General features: G+C 37.1%; 2 protein-coding genes across 12 annotated transcripts in view; one reads left to right on the top strand and one right to left on the bottom strand.

Annotated features, from left to right (window-relative positions):
• Positions 1 to 1003: 1003 nt before the first annotated feature.
• LOC101737053 (uncharacterized) lies at positions 1004 to 21297 on the top strand. 4 transcript variants are annotated; one of them, XM_038018985.2, is made up of 12 exons: positions 1007 to 1223; positions 1871 to 1990; positions 2703 to 4402; positions 4480 to 6841; positions 6923 to 7101; positions 7680 to 7824; positions 8208 to 8652; positions 8741 to 8829; positions 8913 to 10295; positions 11526 to 11694; positions 15110 to 15235; positions 15862 to 21297. In XM_038018985.2, exons 2-12 carry the CDS (start codon positions 1952 to 1954, stop codon positions 15894 to 15896), a joined length of 6672 nt encoding a protein of 2223 aa, XP_037874913.1. In that variant the 5' UTR covers positions 1007 to 1223; positions 1871 to 1951; the 3' UTR covers positions 15897 to 21297. The 4 variants fall into 4 exon arrangements, with proteins under 4 accessions (XP_037874914.1, XP_037874913.1, XP_037874911.1 ...); XM_038018983.2 differs by having other exon boundaries at positions 8726 to 8829; XM_038018984.2 differs by having other exon boundaries at positions 1793 to 1990; positions 8726 to 8829.
• Positions 21298 to 21410: 113 nt separating this feature from the next.
• The window catches only part of LOC101746519 (transcription factor cwo), a 44275-nt gene continuing 39515 nt past the window's right edge, over positions 21411 to 26170 (bottom strand). For all 8 annotated transcript variants that reach the window (XM_012689160.4, XM_012689161.4, XM_021347011.3 and 5 more), the window contains 3 exons: positions 25302 to 25436; positions 24749 to 24839; positions 21411 to 24265 (listed from right to left, as the gene is read on the bottom strand). In XM_012689160.4, coding sequence (XP_012544614.1) covers positions 24072 to 24265; positions 24749 to 24839; positions 25302 to 25436 — 420 coding nt within the window. In that variant the 3' untranslated portion in view covers positions 21411 to 24071. The remainder of the gene's footprint in view (positions 24266 to 24748; positions 24840 to 25301; positions 25437 to 26170) is intronic.

The following is a 26170-nucleotide window of genomic DNA, read 5'->3' as shown; positions in this document are numbered from 1 at the left end:
ATTAGTATACGTTCGTTTTTTTTTTACCGCAAACGCTGCAGAACTAAGTCTACTCGCTAACTTGCATATGTGAGGACCCCACTGCAGCTTGGAATCAACTGTTATACCAAGAAAAACTGTCGAATCCACAAGCTCCAGTGTCTCTCCACTTACAGTAATATTAGTGTCTACTTGTCTAACATTAGGTGTGGTTAATTTATACATTTTGTTTTATTGTTATTTAATAACAGATTATTAACACTAAACCAATGTACCACGCTCGAGATAGCATCATTCACATCGTCTTAATCTTCCAAATGTCGTTTAATTTTAAACAATAATGATGTATCGTCAGCGAATAATACGACCTCGTGACGAGTTTCAATAAACTTTGGTAAATCATTGATATATACAAGCAATAGGAAGGGACCCAATATGGAACCCTGAGGAACACCCATATTAAGTAAGAGACCGGAAGATGTCGTTCCTTTAACGTCTACCTTTTGGATTCTTCCACATATAGTATTTAATTAAATCCATCAAAATTATTGTTAATATACAATTATGAAAAAAAATGTTTTAGACTGTTACAGCATTCTCCAGTTCCGTTAACTTTCACTTTTATTTTCATTATGTACGAATAAAGTCAATAAATGCAAAGCATAATTGTAAAAATAGAATGAAAATAAATAGTTCTTTTTCCTTGATTAATGTACTAGTTTCATGCTTCTTTTTAATTTTGGCCTCTGTATCCAAAACTGAGTTTTTCTCATCAGTCTATTGCCTATGAATTACCGAAATTGTCTATAGTTAAAAAAAAAGATACGGTACAACAGAAATATTTGTCGTTGAACTCTATCCATTAACAAGATAAATCAGTTGCACTACTAGTAATATTTCCATCTTCTACTTTGTCATAAAAGGTATTTTTTTCATCTACAGATAAGATTTAAAATAATATAAATTAATTATTGTATTTTATAACCCTTTTTTTTAAATAAATTAGCGATGGTACCTCCCGTTCTAAAAAAAAATACTGTAACCGGAAGTACTAAAGTACTTTAACATGTTCCATGAAACCCTGTTGTTTTGTATCACGAAAATGCAATGGCCGCCATCTTCGAGTCTTGTGAATGTTTTGGTCGTAGTTTCGGACTTTGAGGCTTTTTTCACATGTGCTATGCGATTATTTGATGGAAATAGTTTCGCTGCATCATAGGAATAGTATTTTTTTTTATTAAAAGGTTAGTACCATTTTTACTTAGTTATTTCTCCAAAACTGTTTACATCTGGATTTCACACAGCTCTGCTTTTGTGATGTTGTCACTATCCATAAATATTTATTAACGTTCCGGCGTCAATTTTGATTGTTATGATTAATTATTGTAGACATTAATATCATTTTATGTTGTAGATAAAGATATATAAACCTCATTTTCGTACGCAGGTACCCAAATTTCACCGTCTCTTTGTTGCTAAGCGGGGTATGACTTCCAATAAACATCGAAACTATCAAATAATAAATAAATTCTATACATATTCTGCTTAATTCCTCCGTTTAAGACAGTGTTTACTTTTTTGATGTTTATTAATGAGACATTTCAGTTTCCGTGCTACAATAATGGCGGCAGTGGATTAACCTATCAACTTATATTATGCTTTTATCGTGATCCTGTCGTATTTAAGACTAAATATTTCAGCGTGATACCTATTATTTTTTCGTAACGAACAAAATAAAATGGCTTTCGAATACGTTTGTGGAACAATGACCTCGATGGTCAAATCCTATTTGTGGACTATGAATATTTTACAGAGAGCATTATGGTGTGCACCGTGCATGTTTTTACCGATTTCGAAGATATATGGGTAAAGAATCGGTTTTCGATTGCAGTCACATGAAATAATATTTGGAGGCCGAGGGGCACTCCAAGGCGTCATCTCGGGTCTAACCCAAGATGATAGTATACGCAGCATGTCAGCTTCGTCAGAATATGAACCTTCGGCCCGGCAAGTGAGTACAAAGCTATCATTTCGTCAGTACTATGTCCACGCCATAAAAATCATACTCAAGGTATACCCATGAATTTGTAAACATAATTCCAAAACAAACCTCTAGAAACGCGATTTCCCAGTTAAGTTTGTGACTAAATTTCTTGTTATGTATCTAATATTGATACTAAATAGGTTTCCCACATTTGGTTAAGTCATATCAACAGTAAAAATAAGTTGGCAAAACGTATTTATTCTGTTTGTTCAGATGTATAACACATTGAAGGTGCTATTGATGTCTAACATTCTCACTTTCAGGTCCAAATTTTTGTAAATAAAGTATTTAACTAAATAGTGTATTCATTGAAACCCTTCCTAATCTATTAATAATACAAGTGTTCATGCGGTAAGTAGTGGTTGTCATTAATCTTAAAGAAGCTACACAATAAATGTTCTTTCTTTTTTCTTTCTGGCTATAGTTACTTTAATTTAAGTACAACTTTGCCGAGTCTGAGTACATAGTGGAGGTATCAAAATAATTATATTAAAACATTTACATTACATATAAGGCATGAACTGAAAATAAAGAATGATTTGTTGAAATGCGTAGGATGACTACTGATTACAGTGCTATAAAATTTATCAAACCCTAAATTTTGTCAGTGTCCATGTTTAGGCAACAAGGATCATTGCTTTCTGCGTATCATACTTATGTATTTAATTTTTTGTTTCAGGATTACGGGCCGGCCGCCTCCAGTGAAAATGTCTTTGAAAATGTATTGGATCACAATCTGATAAATATGAATGTACCTAGCATAAGGACTCCTGTTTTGAGGACTGTACCTGTATCTCCCACTCAAAGGGACCCGGAACCGGATTCCACTAATCCTGAAAGCATTATTCGTTCTATACACCAAGTAGATAAGGAAATTGACTATCACATTTCTGAGAAAAGGTGCGATTCCGAAATGTCTGTTGAGACGTTATCTGGTATCGTAAGAATAGAAGAGAATATAGATAACGTAGGCCACATTGCTTACCCAGTTTTGCAAGAAGCAGATGATTCTAGTGACGGTCACTATGTTGAAAACTCTACAGCTCTTATTCAAGCTCCAATCAGCACTGCCATAGTACAGAATGTCACTAAACTACCACAGAATTTTACAATCAATGTCGATGCAGCCGTTGGAAATATCACAACAATACAGAATGTAGCCCAAGATGTGGCTGGCAGTCCAACGTTGTGGTTGCCAACAATACTCACAACTAGTGCTGCTCCTCCGGATTTGAAAGACGATGAAAGACCCCAGGCTGGTGTGTCACAAATCATTATTACCAGTGAAAGCTATGTTAATGAGCTCAACCATGCCGGCCGAAGAGGTAATATTATAGCCGAAACAGGTTACATTAACCGTCCCAAAAGTTCTAAAGTGCAAATTCTAAGTAACATATCTATTCCTAAGAATACTACTTATTCTCAACAGTATATTCCATCTTGTAAAGAGGTATCTACACCAGTTTATGCAACTCAAAACCATGTATACAAACTCAATACGAACTTGCAGAAGCATTTAAATAGTTCAGTTCTCTGCAGTAAACCATCAAAGAATCAGTCTTTAATTGGTTGTGCATCGCTAACCCCAACAGTGATCAACAACAGTCCGATAAAAAATGTATCATACAGTCATACATTTACCAAGAATGCAAGTCTTAGTAAAACTATAAATAAAGTAAACAATGGTGCTAACCTGAATGCGATGGTGGCGTCATCTACTGGAAACACGCCGTGCCACATTCTTTCGCGTGTCGTGTCTGCTCCGAATAAAATGTCTGTACATTCGGGGAGAAAATTAAACACTTTGAAAGGATCTAAAAGCTCGCAGGTATCGAGCCAAAAGAACCAATCGAGGCCAATTAAAATAATACAGCAAACGGGATCATCGACACACAAATCTGAAGCGAAGACTTGGCCTGTCGCCAGTGTCACGTATAAAAGTCAACAGCCGACGTTCGGAGTGGTAGACTCGAATACTTCCAAGATCATTCAGAAAGTCGGCAGTCCGACCCACAAGAACCAATCTATACCACTAACAAAATTTCCTGCAAAAGGCGAGCGATTAATTCTTCAATCCCCGTGCGGCCCAGTGTTGATATCAACGGCCCCCATCAGTACGAGCTTACCCAAAACACCTCATTACGTACAGTCAGGCGCTACTCCGAATTTGCGCTATGTGCAAACTTTTAGTTCGACAGAAAACCAGTCTATGACCTCACAAGTAACTGCCAATCAACAGTTGACTGCTCAAATTCTTCATTCCCTATCCCAACCTAAGCTGATGTTACAGCAAAGCTCACCCACAAATCACACTTTATCTCCAATGCTTCTTGAAGAACCTGTAGAATTAAAACCGGTCAATCAAAAACGGATAGTATTGTAAGTTAAAATTTAACTAGATATATTTTTTTTTATTTTGCAAATGAATCCTTCATGATACAGTATTTTTCTTTCAGCGGGGACAAATCGACTTTACTCACAGTAGAAGACATAGTCGGAGTAGAAGAGAGACCAAATTTGTCTGAAGAATTGCGACGATATTCTTTCCAACCATTGGCCTTCGTGATGCTAGATCACACATACTCATTACCAGCTCAAAAATTAGCCACCAGTAGTGCCCCCACGACGCCCGTGGCCACCGCTCCCCCGCCCACCGTGGCCACCCCGCCCGCCGCTGCGCCGCCTCCCCCTAGCCCCACGAAGCGCACGTCTCCCGTTATCCTGTCCACGGCCACGTACGAACCCGCGGTCGCCCCGCCCTCCCCCGCCCCCGTCCCGCCGCCACCCGCGGCCCCCGCGCCTCCCGTCGAGGCCGCACCGCTGCCCGACGACGACGCCGCGTCTGTCATATCCTCCCTGGACGGCGACCGGCGCCCCGAAGCGGGCGGCAGCGACACGGAGACCGCTCCCGAAGGCGAAGAAGAAGGTAAGACGCGATGCATCTGCGACTTCACCCACGACGACGGGTACATGATATGTTGTGATCGTTGCGGCGAATGGCAGCATGTGGACTGCATGGGCATCGACCGCCAGAACATTCCCGACGCATACATGTGCGAGCTGTGCCAGCCGCGTCCCATTGACCGTCGCCACGCTCGCGCCATCCAGATGAGGAAAAGGGAAGAACTGAACGCCCTAGGAGCGTCCGACTCTGACTCGTCTGAATGTCTGAGACAATCCGGTCAGCGGAGGAAGCGGTTGCTCACTGTCACAACTTACACGAACACTAGCAGGTCCAGCGTGACCACGTATAATTCTGCCGCACCTGCCGCGCCGACTGCGCTGCCGACCTTGCCGACGTCAACTCTACCGCCTGTAGCCAAACGCGGCCCCAAGAAACCAAAAAAGCCAGATGTGATGCGAAAAGGTGCCAAACGAAAACTTTCGGAAAAAAGGGTGAAACGCAAAAAAGAAATGTTATTAAATCGAACCAAATACAGTTCCGGATTATCGAATCAGTCGCATTGGCAAGATTCCTACGAACTCGCCGTCACGAATCATTACAGTCCAGAGTTGCGGGCTAAGATAATGAAATACAGCAATAAGCTAGGTAACACACCGAACATGGGATATTCGTTGAATGCGCATTTATGTACAACAGTGCCGCACGCCGGCGGTAAAATATTAATTGCGACGAAAGACTTGAAAGAAAATTCCCCCGTGATCGAGCTCAGAGGCAAATATATGTTATCGAATCAGCATCGGCCCCAACAGCAGAATTCAGTGAGAGCTGGAAGTCAGAAACCGGGTCCTTTTGTATTCTTCTACAGGCTACCGAAGGACAATATTCAGATCTGCATTGATACGAGAACATACGGAAACGAAGCTCGGTTTGTCAGAAGGTCGTGTAAGCCTAACGCCGAACTACAGCACTGTATCGTCAAGGGAACGTTACATGTATATTTAGTTACAATATCTGTGATACAATCAAACACTGAAATTACAGTTGGTCATGACGCAGATGGAACTAAACAACCTTGCGCCTGCGGGAATCCCAAGCATTGCAAAATGAATGGAATGAACACATTGGCAAGTCGTAAAATTATAGAATATCCTTCTAGAGAAAAACGCAGTAGAAACAGATGTTACAGTGCTTCGTCGCCCGTCTCGCCTCCTGCGGCACCAGTACTGACGCCCGTTAAAGAGAATCCACCACCATTTATAAAGGAAGATAAATTTTCTCCTTTTAAACACGAAAAATTGTCGCCTTTGAAACAAGAAAAGTTGTCTCCTTTTAAACAAGAAAAATTGTCCCCTATCAAAGATGAATATCCGATGTCGCTGGTTAAAACGGCAGCTATAACTCTTGACTTTGATGAACCTATGAAATTGGAACCGTTAATGGAAGACAAACCCGAGATAGATTTAACAGCCAAAGAAGAAATGAAACCTGAGGATTTAGATGAACCGGATTTTATTAAAACCGAGTCTACTCTTGAAGAAAAAATAGAAGAAGCAAAAAACGAGCCTGAGGAAGAAGAAGAAGAAGAAACGCACGAACCGATAAAAGAAGTATTTGAAGATGAGAAAATTTTAGAAGATAAAATTGAGAAACCATTGTCGCCTGCACCTCAGACAGAGCTCGTATCCTCAGACGACGAGAAACTGGAGACATTGGAAGAGAAGACACCCAAAGAGGAACTAACTATGGAAGACGAAAAGACGCTTAAAGAAATTACGGCGAAATCTGCTTGTCATGACAGATCCTCGAGGTCTAGTAGAACTGTTTGTTCTAATCACGACTCTCTTGATGATAAAACGGATGACTCTCAAGATAGAATACAAACAAGAATTAAAGAGAAGGATAAGAAAAAAATGGTAGGTCCTATAGTGCCTTAAATATTCTACAAAAACCTAAATGTAAAAATAATATTAATAATACATGTGCATTTATTTCAGACTCGAGAGGAACGTAAAATGGAAGCCATAATGAAAGCTTTTGAAAGAATGGAAAAAGCTCAACAAAGGAAACAGGAAGTTAAAGAGCGACAAAAACGAAGGGAATCAGATCCACACCCAAATTCATTTGATAAAGATGATGAAGACGAAATTCATGTTTCTACAAAGAAAAGAAAGAGGTCAGCATGTTAAACCTTTCTTTAAAAAAACTAAATCCTAAAAGAACAATTAAGTCATTTTTTGCATTCTGTAGTTTGCATAGGTTCTTGTCTTGAAAGCTGAAACATTTTGTCTATTATATTACTAAGTTTATTATTGTCTATTATATTAAACAGTACAAGTTTTAAAGCAGAAAATGGTAAAATAAATCTTAGATGTAACAAAATAGAAATATATCCTGCAGGCTGGTACCAATTTTTCTAATGAAATATGTACTTAAGAAATCTTCACGATTGACTTCCACGTGTAATAAAAAATCAAACTCACAAAATTATAATTTGCGTAATTACTGATGATAGGACCTTTTGTGAGTCCGCACGGATAGGTAACACCACCCCGCCTATTTTTGTCGTGAAGCAGGCCTAATGCGTTTCGGTCTGAAGGGTGGGGTAGCTGTTGTAACTATACTGAGATCTTAAATCTCAAGGCGGGTGGTGGCATTTACGTTGTAGATGTCTATGGGCTCCAGTAACCACTTAACACCAGGTGGGCTGTGAGCTCGTCCACACATTTAAACAATAAAAATTGTTTTGTGCAGACGCAAGGGCCGCGCCCGCACCACGTCGCAGTCCGCGCGACGGAGACTCAACTCTGCAGACAGCGACCTCGCCACTTCCGCAGACGAAGCCGCCCACGTCGCCGGGAACAATGAGCACGACAAACCTGGGGAACAAGTCTCAGAGGTACTAACTAGTTAATCTTTTGCACCGTTGTCATCGCTACAGTGACTTGACCCTGGCTTGGAGAAATTTAAACTAAATATTCGTATTTATACGTAAATCACTTGTATTGGTTTTCTTAAAAACCTATTGAGTACATTCATTATTTTTCTGTGTGGTAGCTGCAATATTTTTTCTTCGGTAGGTGCTCGGGCAGTTAGTGAAGCTGTCCTATTTTCGGAAGGCTTCCGAGCTTCCAGCACTGCCTGAATTTAAAAAAATAATAAAGTCTAATTAAATCGAAGTAAAGTGTAATTAAGCTTGATAATATCTATAAGGGACCAGACCATTGCCCAAACACTTATTCTGCTTTAATATTAATGATTAATCTATTTAAACGGTCACAGGATTTGGGGTTGAGTTCTGCTTGTTTGCTGGTCGAAGCCGCGGTCGGTTCTGTCGAGTCTGCTTTCAAGCTGCCCAAAACCAAGAAAACAATAGCGACGGAATGGATAGGGCGCTCCCCGGAACGAACGCCATCTCCATACCGGTCGCCGTACAGACCGACGCTCGTGTCGGCGCCGTCGCTGGAGAGCTTAGTGAGAGTGGCGAGCACCATGATCGGCGACCTCAGTGGCGGCCAGGACCTCGACAATGAAGAGAACGCGAGGTCGTCTCCGCCACGTACGCCGGCGCGGGACAGGAATCGACCCCCTAAGAAATCCAAGAGGATCACTAGAAGTACGCCACCCGAAGTGCCTGAAGCTCCTCCGCCCATATTACCGCAACACAGCGCTAAAAAAAGATGGCTGCGACAAGCCATCAGCGAAGAGAGCGATTTCCCTTGTGCAGGTATGTACCAATTTAAATAATTCCTTGCTTTGTTATTATTCATAAAAATAGTTGGTATTATGTTGAAATCAAGATGTTTTTGTTCCAGAGTCTCCTCCGAATGAAATGGTGACTCCGCTTAAGAAGCGTCGGCTCGCAAGGGAATCTTTATCGTGCGAACAGAATACCATTGTGCCTGTAAGCTTATCATCAGAATATACAAACATTTTTCTACATTATATTCAGGGTTTAAATTTTATTGTTTCTTTTCTTATTCGCAGTGTAATGATGATACCTCGCCAGTTTTAACGTCAGAAGACTCCCCAGTTAAAGACGATTCTGCGTTATCGCGGCAGTATAAAGTGCGTAATATAATGGACAGTATTTATGGTAGGGACCGGACGCGATCGGACAGTGGTCAAGGTTCTGATGATCAGTGCAATATGGAACATGACGTGTTAAATGTTAATCTAAAAGGACCTCACGATAGTGAAAACATTAGGAGGATTATAGGAGTACCCACGCCAGAAGACGAAGAACCGCTGGATATAACAAGACCAGAAGATATCAAAATTAATAATAATAATGTTGATTTAGAAGAGAATAATTACAATAAGGTAGTGCCGATGGAGATCGACAATACTATGCCACAGCCAAAGATACAAGAGTCGATAGAGAACATGGACTCAAAATCGATAGGTAGCCCCAGCGAAAAGCCAAACAGTTGTCAGTCGGCCGACACGAGCGGCAACTCCTCACCGCAACGCGACGAGATGGACGACATTCAGAAAAAAATACACTCATTCCACACGGAAAATATTTTAATGCTAAAAAGTAGAAATAAGAAACCAAAAGAGAAACGGAAGAAAGTCAATTTAAATTTTGACTTGAGCATGGTGGACGACCAGATCAGTATTCAACTACGCACAGACGCCGAGAACGGGGGTAAGGGTCTGGACATCAACGGAGATTTACTCGATGACGTTAGCAATTCAGTGAACGAAGACGGCAAGTATAGTATTTCACCAGAAAATATACCTCTGCCGCCGTCTGAATCTGTTACAATTCTCTCGCCAGAAAATATACCCTTACCAAAAGATCCTAGTCCAGAGCTAGTTATGCCGCTTCTAGAAACAATACCCCTTCCAGAAGAAGAACCTACGGAACCAGTCAAAACCATACTACAAATTGGTCCCGTGGAAAAAGAAGAAAAAAATGCTCCAATCGAGAGGCCCTTAGTGTTAGACAACAACACCACGCTACCGTTTACTTCGCGTTTCAGCTCAACCGGACTCTTCTCTGGTATATTTAGTAACATGTCGCAATCGTTCAATGTGGACAGTCAAGCTAACGAGAACGTTCCGAACATGTCGATAATAAAAAGTGCTATAGATAGGACTACAAGTTTAGACAGTGGTTTGTTTGATAAAGAAAGTATTACGCCTGCCGATGAACTGAAAAGTGTCCAGGAAATACTGACCCGTGTTAACAATATGGATTCAAATAACAGTGTGATATTGTCGGGAGTGTTAAAGAGCTCTAACAAAGCTGGGCTGATGGCGCCGTCGCCTGCCAAGTCCGACGCCAAGCCTTACTGCCCTGGGAGCAACGACCCCAGGCTCAACCCCCCGCCCGTAGAGAAACCAAAACCGGTTAGAAGGAAGGTGAGTAACATTGCGTTGACACACATACAGTATGCACTTCCGGCATTTTTGTACTTGGTCCTGCTAACAAACTTGGTTAGTCTTCATTTATCAGATATGTTTGAATGGAACCAGCACAAGGTTCGTGATTAGATAATGGGAATATTCATTTGCATGCATGCACTTTAATGATGGCCTCGTTAATTATGAGTTATCACAGCTTAATAAGACCATTATGTATAATATGAAGGTTAAAAAGTGTTACATTTTCACAAGAAATATTATGTATATACAAATATTATATATAGTTTATAATAAAATAATATAAGGCTCTAGGAACTCATTAGAATAACATAATAATTTATACACAGTCCCCTCGGAGCTTGCTTATTGATAAACTGAAATACAGAAGTTTTCCTACAAATTTAGTTATCAGGCTTACCTAATGTGACTAATGATTTCAATCATCAATATCAGCAATAATCAAATTGAAATTTAGACAAAAAATGTAAAATTAAATGAATCATTTTGCAGTTGGCCACACCATGTCTATGCTAAATATTATTTCAATAATGTAACTTCATAATATGTCAACACAGACACTGCAGTGCTATTATGTGTTACTAAGTAATCCTCACTATAGTGCTAAATGCCAATAATTGAACTTGAATAAAGATCTGCTCACGAATTATAGGTTATTGGGTAATGCGTTTTAAATTTATTTATTTCAAATATGGATTTTCTTTTTACAGCTCTTCATACTCGTTTATCTAACAACTTATTTGCTGTAAAAATAAGTTGTACAAATATATGTTATACTTCATTGGTGGTCGTTTCTGTGAAGCATTGCTCCTGGTAGGACCAGTGTTAGCAAAATCTCTCGAGTTGAGTCTGCGAGCTGGATAGCCCAGCCATACTGGTGGTAGGACCTCTTGTGAGTCCGCGCGGGTAGATACTACCGCCCTGCCTATTTCTGCCGTGAAGCAGTAATGCGTTTCGGTTTGAAGGGTGGGGGAGCCGTTGTAACTATACTTGAGACCTTAGAACTTATATGTCAAGGTGGGTGGCGCATTGACGTTGTGGATGTCTATGAGCTCCAGTAACCACTTAACACCAGGTGGGTTGTGAGCTTGTCCACCCATCTAAGCAATAAATAAAAAGGAGCATAGCTGGAATAGCACCTTAGGTAACCAGCGAGACCTAAAGACCTAACCAAGTACTTAAGCGTTATATTTGTATGTTCACACACAGCTCTCTATAAGCGAGTACCGCAAAAGGCTCGCGGGGGCGGGCGGGGAGGAGCCGGTCCGCGAGGGGGGCGCGTCCTCCTCGTCGTCGGCCGGGGACCTCTCCCCGCGGCCCCTCGACGAGCTCGACCAGCGTCTGCACAAGGACATCGGCGCCGAACAACCGCACAAAGGTATGATCACTCCCAATAACAAAAACTTAGAGCGACACGCAGCTTATGAATAATACATATCAAAGTGTATAATTTGTCTTCAATCGAAAGGCTATTTTTGTCATATATATTATCAAAATGTAGCTTAGTTGGATCCGCGACATTCTGCCATAACTCCGAAAGTAAACAAAAATTCCAAGAATCCGTTGAGAACCGTAAATTTTTTATTAGAAGGAAATGTAACACACCGTACACTTACTAAATGTATTGCTTCTATTAATAAAGTTCAAAGCTATCTCTCTCGTACACCAATATCCCCTAGCCCTCGTTACTAGACTACCCTCTTCTAGGAAAATTTAACAAGAAACTGTAGGACGGTTGTGTTGGAGTTTCCTACTGGCTAAATTCATCTTAATTTCAGTATAACCAAGACTTTGACCTCTTGTCTCTCCCACGTCTTAAGGGACCAGAGGTCGATATGATCCGGCCTCAGTGACGGTACATATGGGCCCTTAACCTACGTTATAAATCATGCAGCCCCCAAATTCGTCGCCTCATATAAGGGATATTAAAAAACAAAAATTGAAAAATATTTTTTTGCATTGACAAACTGCATCACTTGTTAAACATTTCGAGGGGTGAGGATTTGATTTAACACTAAATATACCATAACGGGTCAAATAACCCATTTTGAGCGTTTGTGTTGAAAATGCACGTATCATCTTATTGCTTTTGTACATGACTTCATGACTTTTTCTACAGTTATTATTATGATTTTTTTGTTTGTTTTGTTTAATTTGAGTAATACTTTTTTTTAAGGGATTTTATGACCTGGTAACTAAGACCTTTAGTTCAAGTCTTATTTTAATTTTAATGATAACTTTTTTATATGAAATATGATATGAAATGAAATGAATTTGATTATTATGAAACATGGCATGAAATGAAATTATAGTCCCAACTTCTTTATATTACGCTTATAAAAAGAAATGAAAAAACGCAAAACTGTTTCGCTCTCAGACATTTTGGTACCTATTCGATGTGAACACGCCGTCTTCATTCTTCGACACGTGACGTCGCGTCGCCGCGTTGTATGAAATCGGTAGAGAAAAATACTGCGCAGTATTACGCTCTGATAATAAATACTTGTTGAAACTAATTACGCCATAGTATAAGCACGATTACATACAAAAAAAAGTACAAAACACGTGCAGTGGGTAAAAATCTATTATTGTTACTTCTACAATATAAATAGCATTGATATACCGAAAAAAAAAATGTATTTCATACAGAATGTATGTTTTGGAATACTGTATCGCCCTAATACTAATGAAATTAATTTAAAGTTATAAGTTAAATAAATTTCAAGTTATTCGATTGGTGATTCTTCTAGATTCTAGAACAATCCCTTAGCGTACTCCTCCTTATAACATACGCTACAAAACACTGCACTAGAGTGAAATTTGAAAGATACGCTTCTAATCGTGCACGAAATAAATTTAGTCCTCAAATATTCATCGTGTAATCTAATGGTAAATTTGATGACTTTCTTACAAAACTATAAATATCTAAAAATGTCTGTTTTCAAATGAAAAAAAAAAAATAATTGCACATAATTTGATGATGACCTGCATTAAAAATACATCATTCCTATTTATTTAGTATTACGTACAAAATTGTCAATCAGTTTGTGCAATTTATGCTACAGATAAAATATGATGGTTTTATATTATCATAAATTACAAATCTCTTCTATTGTAATTCGACATTTCAAAAACACTAGTACTTATTTTCACATTAAATACATAATATTCTCAAAGCATCATACCCGTACCTACATCTTCTTAGCAAAATTCTAGAGCGCGGTGTATTATTAATTTTAATACAAAAAGACTTTTTATTTTGTATATTAATCGCAAAATTCTGTGTCTGTTTCGAATACAAAAATGTATGCACGGTCGCCTTCGGTAGAGTGAACGGCCTTGACGTGCCTAGTGTACCAACGCATTGGTGTTGTGAATTCAAAACTAATACATATATTCATACGGTACATTTTTGCATCCGCATACACGCTTCTGCAATGAGATAATAATCTTTAGCGTTTTGTCGTACCGATATCTGTCTTATGGCTACTACGTAAAGTTGATAATCGCTTGACGATTTCGAGAAGTGTTCGAATCTGCAGCGCGTTTATTTTTAGTGTCCGCCACCGTTTACTGGCGTGTTTCATTATTCCGGTCGAATTTACAATTTGTGTGTCACGATGTTTCCTTCGTTTCGCTGTCGGTAACCTTTTTTTATGAGGGAAAAGCCTAGAAGGCTCTGAATGAATAAACCAACAAAAACATTGTTGCACGGGTCGATTCACAGCAATATTTACTGCGCAGTTGTGTGGATTGCATTATAATGTTGCTGGATGGATCTCTGTCTGTGAACGACCATTGTTTCGATAGTACTTAGTTGAGTCTTTTACTGGTGGTAAAGTCCGCACGGGTAGGTACCACCACCCCGCCTATTTCTGCCGTGAAGCAGTAATGCGTTTCGGTTTAAAGGGTGGGCCGTTGTAACTATACTGAGACCTAAGAACTTATATCTCAAGGTGGGTGCCGCATTTACGTTGTAGATGTCTATGGGCTCCAGTAACCACTTAACACCAGGTGACTGACAACTGATTGGGGTGTTTTGCCCGATTTTGTCATAAACACGCACTTCCATATAAGTGTATTAAAATAATGAAAGAAGAATATGTAATTTAAAGTATTGATGACAAGCACAAATGGAACAACATCATCCTTAATAATTATTAATTTGTAATCTATATAATTTAAGAAGCAATTCAATCGGCTAAAATACTATGAATACTTTTGTTTTTACATACATGCGGCTAGAGCCTAAAGCCGCTTTCAGACTACGCCATAATATAATAGCATATAGTATATAGCTCATAGCACAACAATATCGCACACCGTATATTGTTATGGACACGTTCACACTGTACTGTACTATGTATAATTGGCCAAGTATACGCTGCTATACTATATGGCACTATAGTATAGCCTAGTCTGAAAGCAGCTTTATGAAATAAGAAAAATCATGGGTTGATATTTGACGATCGACATTACGGATCCTCCCGATCCATTAACGGTGCTTTTAGGTGCCACAAGCACCGGTCACCGTCCTCGTCGAACCCGTCGCTTGCGACGAAGGGCTCGACGAGTGAATTAGCCCACTGAGTTTCTCGCAGGATCTTCTCAGTGGGTCGCGTTTCCGATCCGGTGGTAGATTCTGCGAAGCACTGCTCTTGCTAGGGCCAGTGTTAGCAACACTCCGGTTTGAGCCCCGTGAGCTCACCTACATGTTAGGGCGAAGCTGAAATAGCCTCTCAAGGCTATCAGCATAGGTAGGAACAAACAAAAAAATGGTTCGGCTTGCGCAGGTGCCTTCGACGTCCAGCCGACCGCCTCCGAGAGGCAGCGGGAGAACCTGAGCTCGCGGCTGCGGCGGGAGATCGGCCTCGCGCTGGCCGACGACGAGGAGGCGCGCCCGCCCACCGACCTCTCCGGTACGCCTGTGCTCACGGGGGATCACGGTAGCCGCGTCCACTCAGCCTCACACGGTACCGGCGCCGGGATCGAGACGCTTGAGACATTTGAGACATCTAAATTAAGTGGTGTTAAGTAGTTACTGTAGCCCATAGACATCTACAACGTAAATGCGCCACCCACATTGAGATATAAGTTCTAAGATCTCAGTATAGTTACAACGGCTGCCCCACCCTTCAGACCGAAACGCATTACTACTTCACGGCAGAAATAGGCAGGGCGGTGGTACCTACCCGTGCAGACTCACAAGAGGTCCTACCACCAGTAATGCAGAAATAGACTGTGTATACAAGCTTGAACCAGGAGCGAAGGAACGAAAAGAGCTTTGCCGGGGAAAGTTTTAGGTTGCGTACCTCCGCCGGCGCGACAAGCGCGGCGTGACGCTCAGACGGACGTTGAACAAAAATAAAGGGGCTTTGGAGGTGTGTAAAAAGCTTGCAAATAACAATAGCCGTTAGATCTAATTAAAATCGTAGTCGTTAGATTTAAAACTGTAACGCATGTGTAGTTTTTGAAATTATCATTTAAACTGTAAACATTTAATTTGGTGTTAACTTTAATTATAATGATTGACCTTGTCCGACAGATGGCGCCGGCGCGACGAAGCGGTGCGACAGGTAGAGGCGACGTCGTCCTTGTCCTCATATAAATAAGACATATTTTTGTAAATCTCAGATGTACGTCGACAAATCGCTCTTGTATTATATTAATTATAAATAAATTTAATATAAGAATTGGAAGGATACGCGTTAGGGGGCGCTCGGGCGCTTGTTGTGTATATTTTCAGTTTCAATTCCTTTATGATTTTCACGATTTCTCTGCAAGTACAAATTGTTTTTATTTCTCTCTGTACATATTGTATATAGGAGATTAATTAAGGACGCCAGTTCGGTACTTATGTATAATGGTAAAGAGACAAGAGATTTTTTATATATATATGTATGTACAATGTTTATGTATCTTATTAATATATTTATTTATTATCGATTTATCGATCGCTCGTTTAGCGAATGACGGCTAAGATTTTTGTACGCATAATGTTTAAGTAAATTATAGTTGTTTTTGTTGTTTTACGGATTATTTTATTATTTTTTTAGTGTAAAAAATATCTCGGAGATCAGAGAAGTTTAAAGTTCGCCGGTCTCCGCCTTAGAGTTAGAATAGAATTCACATGTAACTTTGTAAAGTTTCGATAAAACATTATAGACATTGATATAGAGGTTGGAACTGTGTTATGATTGAAGTGGTCACGTAACACATACGGGACGACCGGTCTTGTCACACGACGCAATGGAAGCCTCACAGAAACGTGAACAGACATATTCAAATGAGGTCGTCAGCGCAAAAGTTGCCTAACCCACAATTCTTCATAATCATGCTTATATCTATATTGCAATTTCTTTAAAATATATAATAAGTTTTGATGCAAAACCGGCCTATCCATAGTTTCACCCATCGCCAACAGATGGCTTTGTAGACATTATTTTTGCGCGTATTGTTTTTTTGTATACTCAAATTCAAATTCATGAAAACTTAAACCTCATCGCTCCATAATAAGTATGGTAAGCTTGGCCACTTGTGCGCTGGCCGCCTCATATATACTCGTATAGACGTTATCGTTTTTTTAATGCATTTATTTCAAAAACAAAAAAACGAAAGTGGACATGTAAAGAGAAATAAATTATTCAATTCGTAAGCCACTGTATAGTTTTCAAATCGCAATCATTTATTTTCGCCGGTATAAATTCGCCGTTTTAACGAAAATCCCAAGAGATATTGGCAGACTGGGTTTGCTGTATGCTTGAGAAACAGATTTCATTTGTAACAAATTGATGATGACATTGTCCTTTATCACAGTGAAGCGTTTTTTGTGTCACAAGAGCGTCGTTTAGTTTGTGCTATACTATACTGTACTGTACTGTACTGTATCGAACTGTACTGTACTGTATTGAACTGTACTGTACTGTATTGAACTGTACTGTACTGTATTGAACTGTACTGTACTGTACTGTATCGAACTGTACTGAACTGTATTGTGCTGTGTCCGCGGAACTCTGATTACAACGAATAAATGTTGTGAATTATATAAAACGTCGGAACTCGTTTCGACCGTTAATCCAGTTAATTGTAAATGTATCATATTATAATTGGGAACAGGCAAAATATTCTATTCGTTATGTCTGCGTAGATTTTAAATAGTTCATTGTCTCAGTAAAAATGTACGTGACGGAAATATATTTTGGACATTTACGAAGGTTTCGATTTAATTGTACTAATGAACAGTCAAGCCGTTATGATTGATTTGTAAATTTCAAAAAGTATAATGAGAGTTTTGTTTGCCTTTCACTATAAAATTAAAGTATGTAATTTTTATTGATTTTCAATATTCTAATGATTGATTACTCAATGTTCGTTTAATATTTAACCCCCCCTAAAGCCTTTATTATTTTGTGTCGTATCTAATCGAATATCGTAGCTAATTTCTTAACTACTTAAACATTTTCTGGTAAATATAACGCGAGGCCTAACATTATATCTAGGGTCAGCAGACTAAAGCACATAAGTCAAAAAACTCTACTTTACAGGAATTAAAAAAAACTATTTAGAATCTTATACATTAACAAACTTAATAATGTTTATTTGAATTATATAAGTCTATAACACTAACTTATTATTAAAATTAAATATTTTAAAGTAAATGTGATTATTTAATAATTAGATGACTTAAGTTATAAGGAACACAATAATAGTATGAGTTAAGTGAAAAAGATCAACAATTAAGATATATATTATAATAATATAAGTCATAAATATAAATAACTCAATGTTTAATTAAAATTCTTCTTCTTATTCTATTATTCTTCTTCTTCTAAATATCTGGATCAGTATTTCGTAAAGTTTCCAACGAGGGAAGACTTATGTAAAATTCATGGAAAATATCTAGTATTAAAGGGAGCAGCGAAATTAAATCATTTTTTTTCTCGATGAATATGGGTAATGGCTGTATAGATATTATATCATCAGTTTGAGAACCCCCAATGGATGATCTCCTTTTCATAGCAACTGTCTTTATAAAATTGTCACTTTCATCTAACGGTTTCATTAAACATCCTCGGCAGACAGATTCACCTTCACCATGCACAGTAAAAAGGATTTTTTATGTCTTCATTCTAAGCTTTTGCTTTTCAGGTTCAATAACTCTTATTCTTTGTTTAGATTTATCTTGAATTTCCATTAAAGACGCCAAGTATGCAGATCTTTTTGCATTTGCCAATATTCTGTAAATATGGCACGCCTATCAGTTAATGGTATACGTTCTTTACATTTCATTCTGCAAACAGATAACTCTTTCAAATTCAAAATCATTTATTTCAACTTAGATATCAGTATAACACACTTATTGAATGTCAAAATATAAATAACAATGTTATCTCTACCACCGGTTCCAAAAAAAGCCACAGTCCTGAGAAGAACCGGCGAAACAAACTCAGCGGGCTTTTTTTTTTGTTTTTTCTCAAAAAAATTTTTTAATTCATAGTGCGATCTGATATACATTTTCCTTTTAAAGTTTTGTATGCCTGTCCTAAGTTACGTTTTATTCTTTTTTCTCTTTTTATAGTACGTATACTCTTTTTTGGAGACACATTAGGATTCATTGAAATTTCATCACAAGTACTTGAACTTGATGTGATTGGAAGTCTCGGTAATTCATAACATGGATATCGTACAGAATCATCACTAGAGAAGTCAAGTACAGAATAGTATGTTAAGCTACTGACTTGACCTGATGATGTCGACGGTATAGGATCGTCTACTACTAGGTTCTACTAGAACTCTGTGTTCAAAATCGACTGTTGATTTACATTTTCTAAAAAAGGACAAGACAATTAATTATCTATTTATAATGATATAATATTGATATAATTACGTAATTTGCAAATCATAATTTTGAAGATATGTGAAAATATACCTTCATTGCTTTCCAGATGAGTGGATGACGCCATTTCAACTAATTTCTTGCCTCTTTGAATATTCATCTTAAATAATTAAAATACTTAAGCACTCACACAAAACTAACCAACAAACTGTGCACAATCGACAACATTAGTAAATTAAAACCACTTACCGAAGTATTGTTTACGTTATAAATATTTTTAAGTAACCACTTTCTCTAAAGAAATGTTACATTTTGATGTTCTTTATAACATAAGTCAGACTTCTTACGTTAATAACTTTGTACTTATGGTGTTCCTTAGAACATAAGTCCAGTTATGTTTTTTAGTTCGTTTGACTATATTAGGATTTGATAAGGTTGATACAGAACGCCGCTTGAATACGCCATGAAATACTTGAGTTTGATTTATGTGCTTTAGTCAGATTGTGCGTTGAGCAAAATGTAAACCGATGATGTAATAAAAAATAAATTGAAAATTTTGACTTATGTGCTTTAGTCTGCCGACCCTAGATATATACATATATGTATAATTTTTTTTTTTTAAACCCCGATGATTATGTAATTTGTGTTCGTATTTTGCTAAACATAAAATAACATCAAAAAAACTTACTAAATACCAGTAGTTAAACTACGATTCAACAATTCAATCGAACGAAGCAAAAAGTCAATTACGTAATGTAGTAGTGTAAAATTAACTGATTTTTTTTTATTATTTTATTATTGTATTACTGTTATTATTTATTTTGTATTAAATGAATGTTCGAAGAGCTTAATATAGTTTGTTACAGCCCAGTGAATGATGTCGCTCCCTCCAAATTTTTGCTCAATGAACTTCACATAAAATAACTCTCAATTTGGATAAAATTTATGCTCTTTCTCGATTAGAGAATCGACCTAGAACGTTGGCTGCTTTTATTTTAATAATATTTCAAACTAAAAATAAATGTTTATTTTACTGTTTTTTTTTTTCACTTAGTGAAGTTTACGTTGGTCGTCCACGACATGTACCAACTTAATAATAAGAGCGTCTTAGATAATAATGAAATTATTGATTACCATTTCGCAGTTTTTCGAGTGCAATTTTTTACAAGCCATAAGCAATAAGCTACATCACATTATTATTTTTTTAAGTCGTGGATGATTGAACTCACGGCACATAATACTTAAAACTCACATGTTTTGTCAGAGATATGCATAATTTTATTAAGGTATCTAGTATGTAGTTAATACGTTGCAATAATAATAAGCCTACAAGGCACGCGTTAGTTGTAGAAGAAAATATTCGAGAAAAAAAAAGATTTTTAACAACTTACATATTTAATTCACGATTTTTAGAAAGTATTTTTGTAATTTATAAAAAGGGAGAATAGTGTTTTTTGTGTAACCGATTTTATGGAAAGTATTAGCAGCCAGTCTATCAAGAGAGATATAATGTATATGTAAATATTTTGATCTGTTTTTTTTTAAATAATAGACTGTAAATTTGCTTCTCTTGTTAAGGTGCATTTTGATGTGACTGAAATTTTACGATAAAGTAACGAACGCAATAATCTAGGCTGTAATAATAAATGGACGTAGTAGATTATTAAAAAGAAAACGCCTTATATCTGTTGTCACAACTAAATGTACTTTGACTGTTTCGGTAGTGTAGTGAAATTTTTATGTGATAATATTTCTTATATATTATTATTATTATTATCATCAAGTAGTTGACATGTATATGTTATATATGTACACGTTACGTATAAGTGAAAAGCTATATTTTGTTATTGTAAACAAAAAGCGTGCACTATTATCGTTTGCCATACATTAATTATTTTATTTCCTTTATTTTTTTCCTTCGTAACTTCACCCACCTTGCTATTCTAATATCTTGGTAAGTCATTCGATGTAACAATGGAATATTTTGCAATGTATTTTTTTTTTGTGAACGCTAAGTGGATCGATTCCGTGCAGCCTGTGTATTATTATCCTGATGTTAATTTTTTTTCTGTCAATGTTTGAACTAAGCATGTAAAATTTAAATAATATAGAATAAAAAATGTTATGATAATAATTACATAAAAACTTGTTTGATTGAGCGCCATACCTTCCCGCCGATTTCGGAGTCAAGAGAGTGGAACGCACCAAAAACCGCTATCGGATGCTTTTGCAAGGATTGTCAATAAAACAATGTTACATACATAACAAATATTTATTTGTCTTAAACTATTTGTTCTCAGTTCTTATAAAAACGTTCTTTCTTTACATTCATTTACATAGCTACTTACTGTATTTATCTTATTTTACCCGCCGATCCACATATCTCGTAATCTTTCATTGGTCCTTAAAACTTAGACTAGGTTTTTTTAATTATTATATATACATTTCTTTCATACACGATTCGCGTGAAAATTCATTATTATATTTTCCTGATAATACCGTGTAATATTTGAAAAGAAACTAGAGTTCCCTTTATATTTTAAAAATCTGAGCAAACCGTATTTCTTAATAAAAAAATATTTTGACTTAGGAACATGAACATCGGTTTCATATTGTGACAGTTACAAATTTTATATAACAATTTGCTTATCAAAATGTTCTCAAAATTCTTTAAGAAACATTAAAGTTTGATACGAAAATACGATTACGATATCTTCAGTTAAATAAAATTTCAGTCTTATAACTATCCGATAGGCTTAACTTCATATTATATTGATTATTTCTGTCCTAAATCCAAACTTTCTTTTTTATGTTACTTTTTAGTAATATATGGCATCTAGACGTTATATAGAAAATCTAAGATTGAATGCCTAATGTATATTATATACATTTATTTATCTATTCTATTTTTAGAACAAATTTTTGGAGTTTACTCCTTATGAATCGATTTCATTCATAGCTCTCTCGTATTTGAATTTGATAGGTGGCAGTAAAACCAAGCGATAACAAAAAAACGTTTTGATATGACACTTAAATAACAAATCATATTGTAATCAATTGGCATGATTATCTAACGTCATATTTATTAATTTTTTAAAAGAAACGACATAAAATAATGACAGGCATTTTTAAAAAACATGTCTTTATTATAAATCTGTAGTAATGTCTAAAATTGAAATTATATTTTAGATCTGTTCAGAGTTATATTAACGGTTTATCGGTTTACCTCACGTGTAACCGTATTCTCGAAAATATTAAATAATAATTAAGAGTCATTTATGTTAACTTTATTAGTCTTAAATTAGTAAGTTAATATTCTGTTAGCGCTATTTAAGCAGAATGTTTCAAAATTTATTAACTCTTAACATAGCGATATATTATTATGTATCTGACAAGATTGCAGCACTTCTAAAGGGTAAACTCCGGTCTCACGTCAGAACTGATACAATGTTTTTCTCAGTATTGTATGTTGGGTACATACATTTTTAATCAATCTACCTATGACATTAACTTATCGTCGTTTTCAAACCAAAATCTGCTATGTGCACTTTTTGAGATTTTTACTTTTTGACCTTTTCGTATGATTCACACCCCTATCTACCGTATAAAAAAACTGTTATGTGTCTGTATCTTTAATATTTATCTATAGCTTTCATTTGATGTAGTTCTTAAAAATTCATACTCATATAAAATTTTATACGAAAATGTTTTACTCGTTAATTCTTGCACATAACAGATTTAGGTTTGACAGCGACATTATGCAAAATGTACATAATTAGTTTCGTGATGCATACAGTTCGCTCTGCATTAATATGATTCAAATTACTTTATAAGAAAAAGTTTCGTAAATGTACATTAAAATCCATCTGTACATCTTAGCTCAGAGCCATTTTTGGACGTTTGTAATTTGAACACTGCTACGCTTACATATTCAATTTAAAGTATCTTATACTCTTAAGCCTATTCTCCATCATGCAAATAATGGAGAGCAGTTATTTAAGCACATACATATTAATAAATTCTATGCCAAATACAATACAAAAAAAAAATACATTTGTAACTTAATATTTGTACAATACAGACTACTTTTGTTCCCGTATGGTTATAATCTGAACTAGCTGCAAATTTTAAACAATTTCCCAAATGTATGGAATAACAAAGTATTTAAATATAAAATCCTTTATAACAAACTATTGTTAAAAAAATGTTTTTTTATTCTATTTCAGAAGCCATAATATATATGAAGACACCGTTAAATCTATTTATTAGTCTACATTCTGTACGTTTATATCACAGCCGTATCTAAGACCACTGAATCGCTCGACTCCAAGAAACTCGACCCCCATCAATGTAGTATAAGTCTATCGATTATCTAAAAAATAATATTTACCGACAAAATAAGACAAATACGCGAACACAACTTAAAATTTCGATAGCATATATTAATACACATTTGGCACCGATTTCATATAAATAAATGAATTAGACTGGAAACAGAGTCGATGTTTTAGATAAGTTAAAAAAATAAAAAGCATTAACAACAATTGTAGGTATTTAGTTTATAACAATTTTTAAATCTTGACTAGACTAACCAAATTGCAAATGTATTTCCATTATATATACCATGTAATTTCACAGGAATGTTCATGGTTCAACACGGAAACCATAAGTAACGTTAATGCAAATCAAACCGTTTATCGATTTTATATAAATAATATGACGCTTCATTCAACGTTATATAACAAAAACTTAACACTAAAACGTAACATTACATAACAATATAAACGCGTTTTCAACGGTACAGGCGGATAACTGCACTAAAAAAAATATTTTAAATTTCCCGCCAATATTCACGTCAAAGTTCTTCGTCACTCGGCAAAGGTAATTGAACCAAACAGTCCAGTGTTCAGAACCTTCGTTTAAGTAGGGCGCCACTCGCGTTCGGCTGGTTCTCGCTTGACGTGATAGTTTAGGCACGGTTGGAAGTTGACGTGGATGGTAACAGGATGCAACGGAGCAGAGAGATGTACCGCGCGAGCGTCTAGTACATCATATGGCCCGAGGTGACGCGCCAAGCATGCGTAGTCTACACTCAGTGGCACGTAATATTTTCCTGTAAGAATATTTTTTATAAGAAAAATTGTATTTCATGTCTCGTTGGTTTAGTGGACAGCGACTATTCTACGGAAAACGTATTAAAATAATTACAAGAATTTAAAATGTGATTCCTTGTGTACTAACTTCCGATCTCGTCTATAACAACGGTAATATCACTGTTCATAAGGTAAATTAAAACTTACTTAATTCTATTTTAGACAAGTTTAAGGAATTATCAAGAGAGTCATTGAGTAAACAGTTACCAGCTCAATTAAAATTTTCCTATATTTCTTTAAATCCGTCATAATAATAAACTTTCACCTTAAAATAACACCCTTAAATTAGACACATATGTTGAAGAAATGTTGGTACACATCGTATAAAACTTGTTTATATTTACACAGGTACCAGTAAGATAATTATTGGAACAATGACATAGACCAGCGGTTATAATAAAAAAAAATTAGAGTATTGTTGCAATTTACGATTGAATAATTACCTAGAGCATTCAATGCGAATACCGGAACGTATTGCGTCGGAGGCGGAGGTTTCTCGTAATGGTGATGATGTGGCGAATCACTAGACGTGTCCTGAATTAAACAGAGATATCGTTAAACTTAATTACAACACAGTCGATTAGTTTTACAGGACCATTTGTTAGTGAATCTACCGGAAAACATTATATGACATATCAAGACTCAGTAGGGTAGCGTCTCGTGATGTTGACAGACGGTGAGCAGTGCCTTGGCTCTGCCCCTGGCATTGCTGAAGTCCATGGGCGACGGTAACCACTCACCATCAGGTGGGCCGTACGCTCGTCTGCCTAAAAGGGCAATAAAAAAAGACACAAAGTGCCTGCAGACACACTAGCGTCTATTGACTCCGGTAGCTCCCCAAGATCAAGATTAAGTTCCTCTTTTCTCACCCGGTAGTACTTAAGTCTTCAGACATACTCTATCTCGTTCTCTCTCAGGCATATATGTATATGTCTGTCTCTTTTTAGTGTCGCGGAATATGTTTTCGGTTACAAAACTAAATCCCGTTTGGTTTACCTGCGGCGATGTGTCCCGGGCTTCTTCGGTGGAGCCGGACGCGGATGTGGAGGTGGAGGGCGCGGGCTTGGCGGCGCGACGGCGCTTGTGTGAGTACACGCGGCCGTGACCGATGCGCACCGCTTGCTCAGCTGCCTGTAACGCAATAATAGACTCTCGGTACAATAGCAATAAATGTGGTTTTAGTGTGCGCACCGGTCGACCTCGATAAGGATATGAGGCTCTGTTTTTGACTGCTCTGCGGTACACCGGTGGTGTCTTATAAAATAAAAGAGTGAACTGTAATACGACAGGTGTAATATTTGGGAGAGTAAAAATCAAGATTTTTGAAGTCGTCGTGGCCTAAAGGATAAGACGTCCGGTGCATTTGTATCTAGCGATGCACCGGTGTTCGAATCCCGCAGGCGGGTACCAATTGTTCTGATGAAATACGTACTTAACAAAATATGTTCACGATCGACTTCCACGGTGAAGGATTAACATCGTGTAATAAAAATCTTAATTTATTATTGAATTACACTTTTATTATTAAATGCCAACAACGGCTCCCCACCGTTCAAACCGAAACGCATTACTGCTTCACGGCAGAAATAGGTAGCATAGTGGTACCTACCCGTGCGGACTCACGAGTAGTCCTACCCCACCAGTAATCACAAGAGGTCCTACCACCAGTAGTCACAAGAAGTCCTACCACCAGTGAATATAAAGTATCTCGCTATTACCATTACCTACATTTACTAAGCTTGATGAAGTACCCGCTTTTAACGTGACAACCGTCACACGCCCCCACAACACACGAGGTGCATCGCTAGATACGAATGCACCGGACTTCTTATCCTTTAGGTCACGACAACTTCAATAATAAACTA

Source organism: Bombyx mori, chromosome 22 (assembly GCF_030269925.1).
Source record: "Bombyx mori chromosome 22, ASM3026992v2".
Taxonomy (NCBI): Eukaryota; Metazoa; Arthropoda; class Insecta; order Lepidoptera; family Bombycidae; genus Bombyx; species Bombyx mori.
The sequence above is the reverse complement of the archived record's forward strand: the minus strand, read 5'-3'. Positions and strand labels throughout refer to the sequence as shown.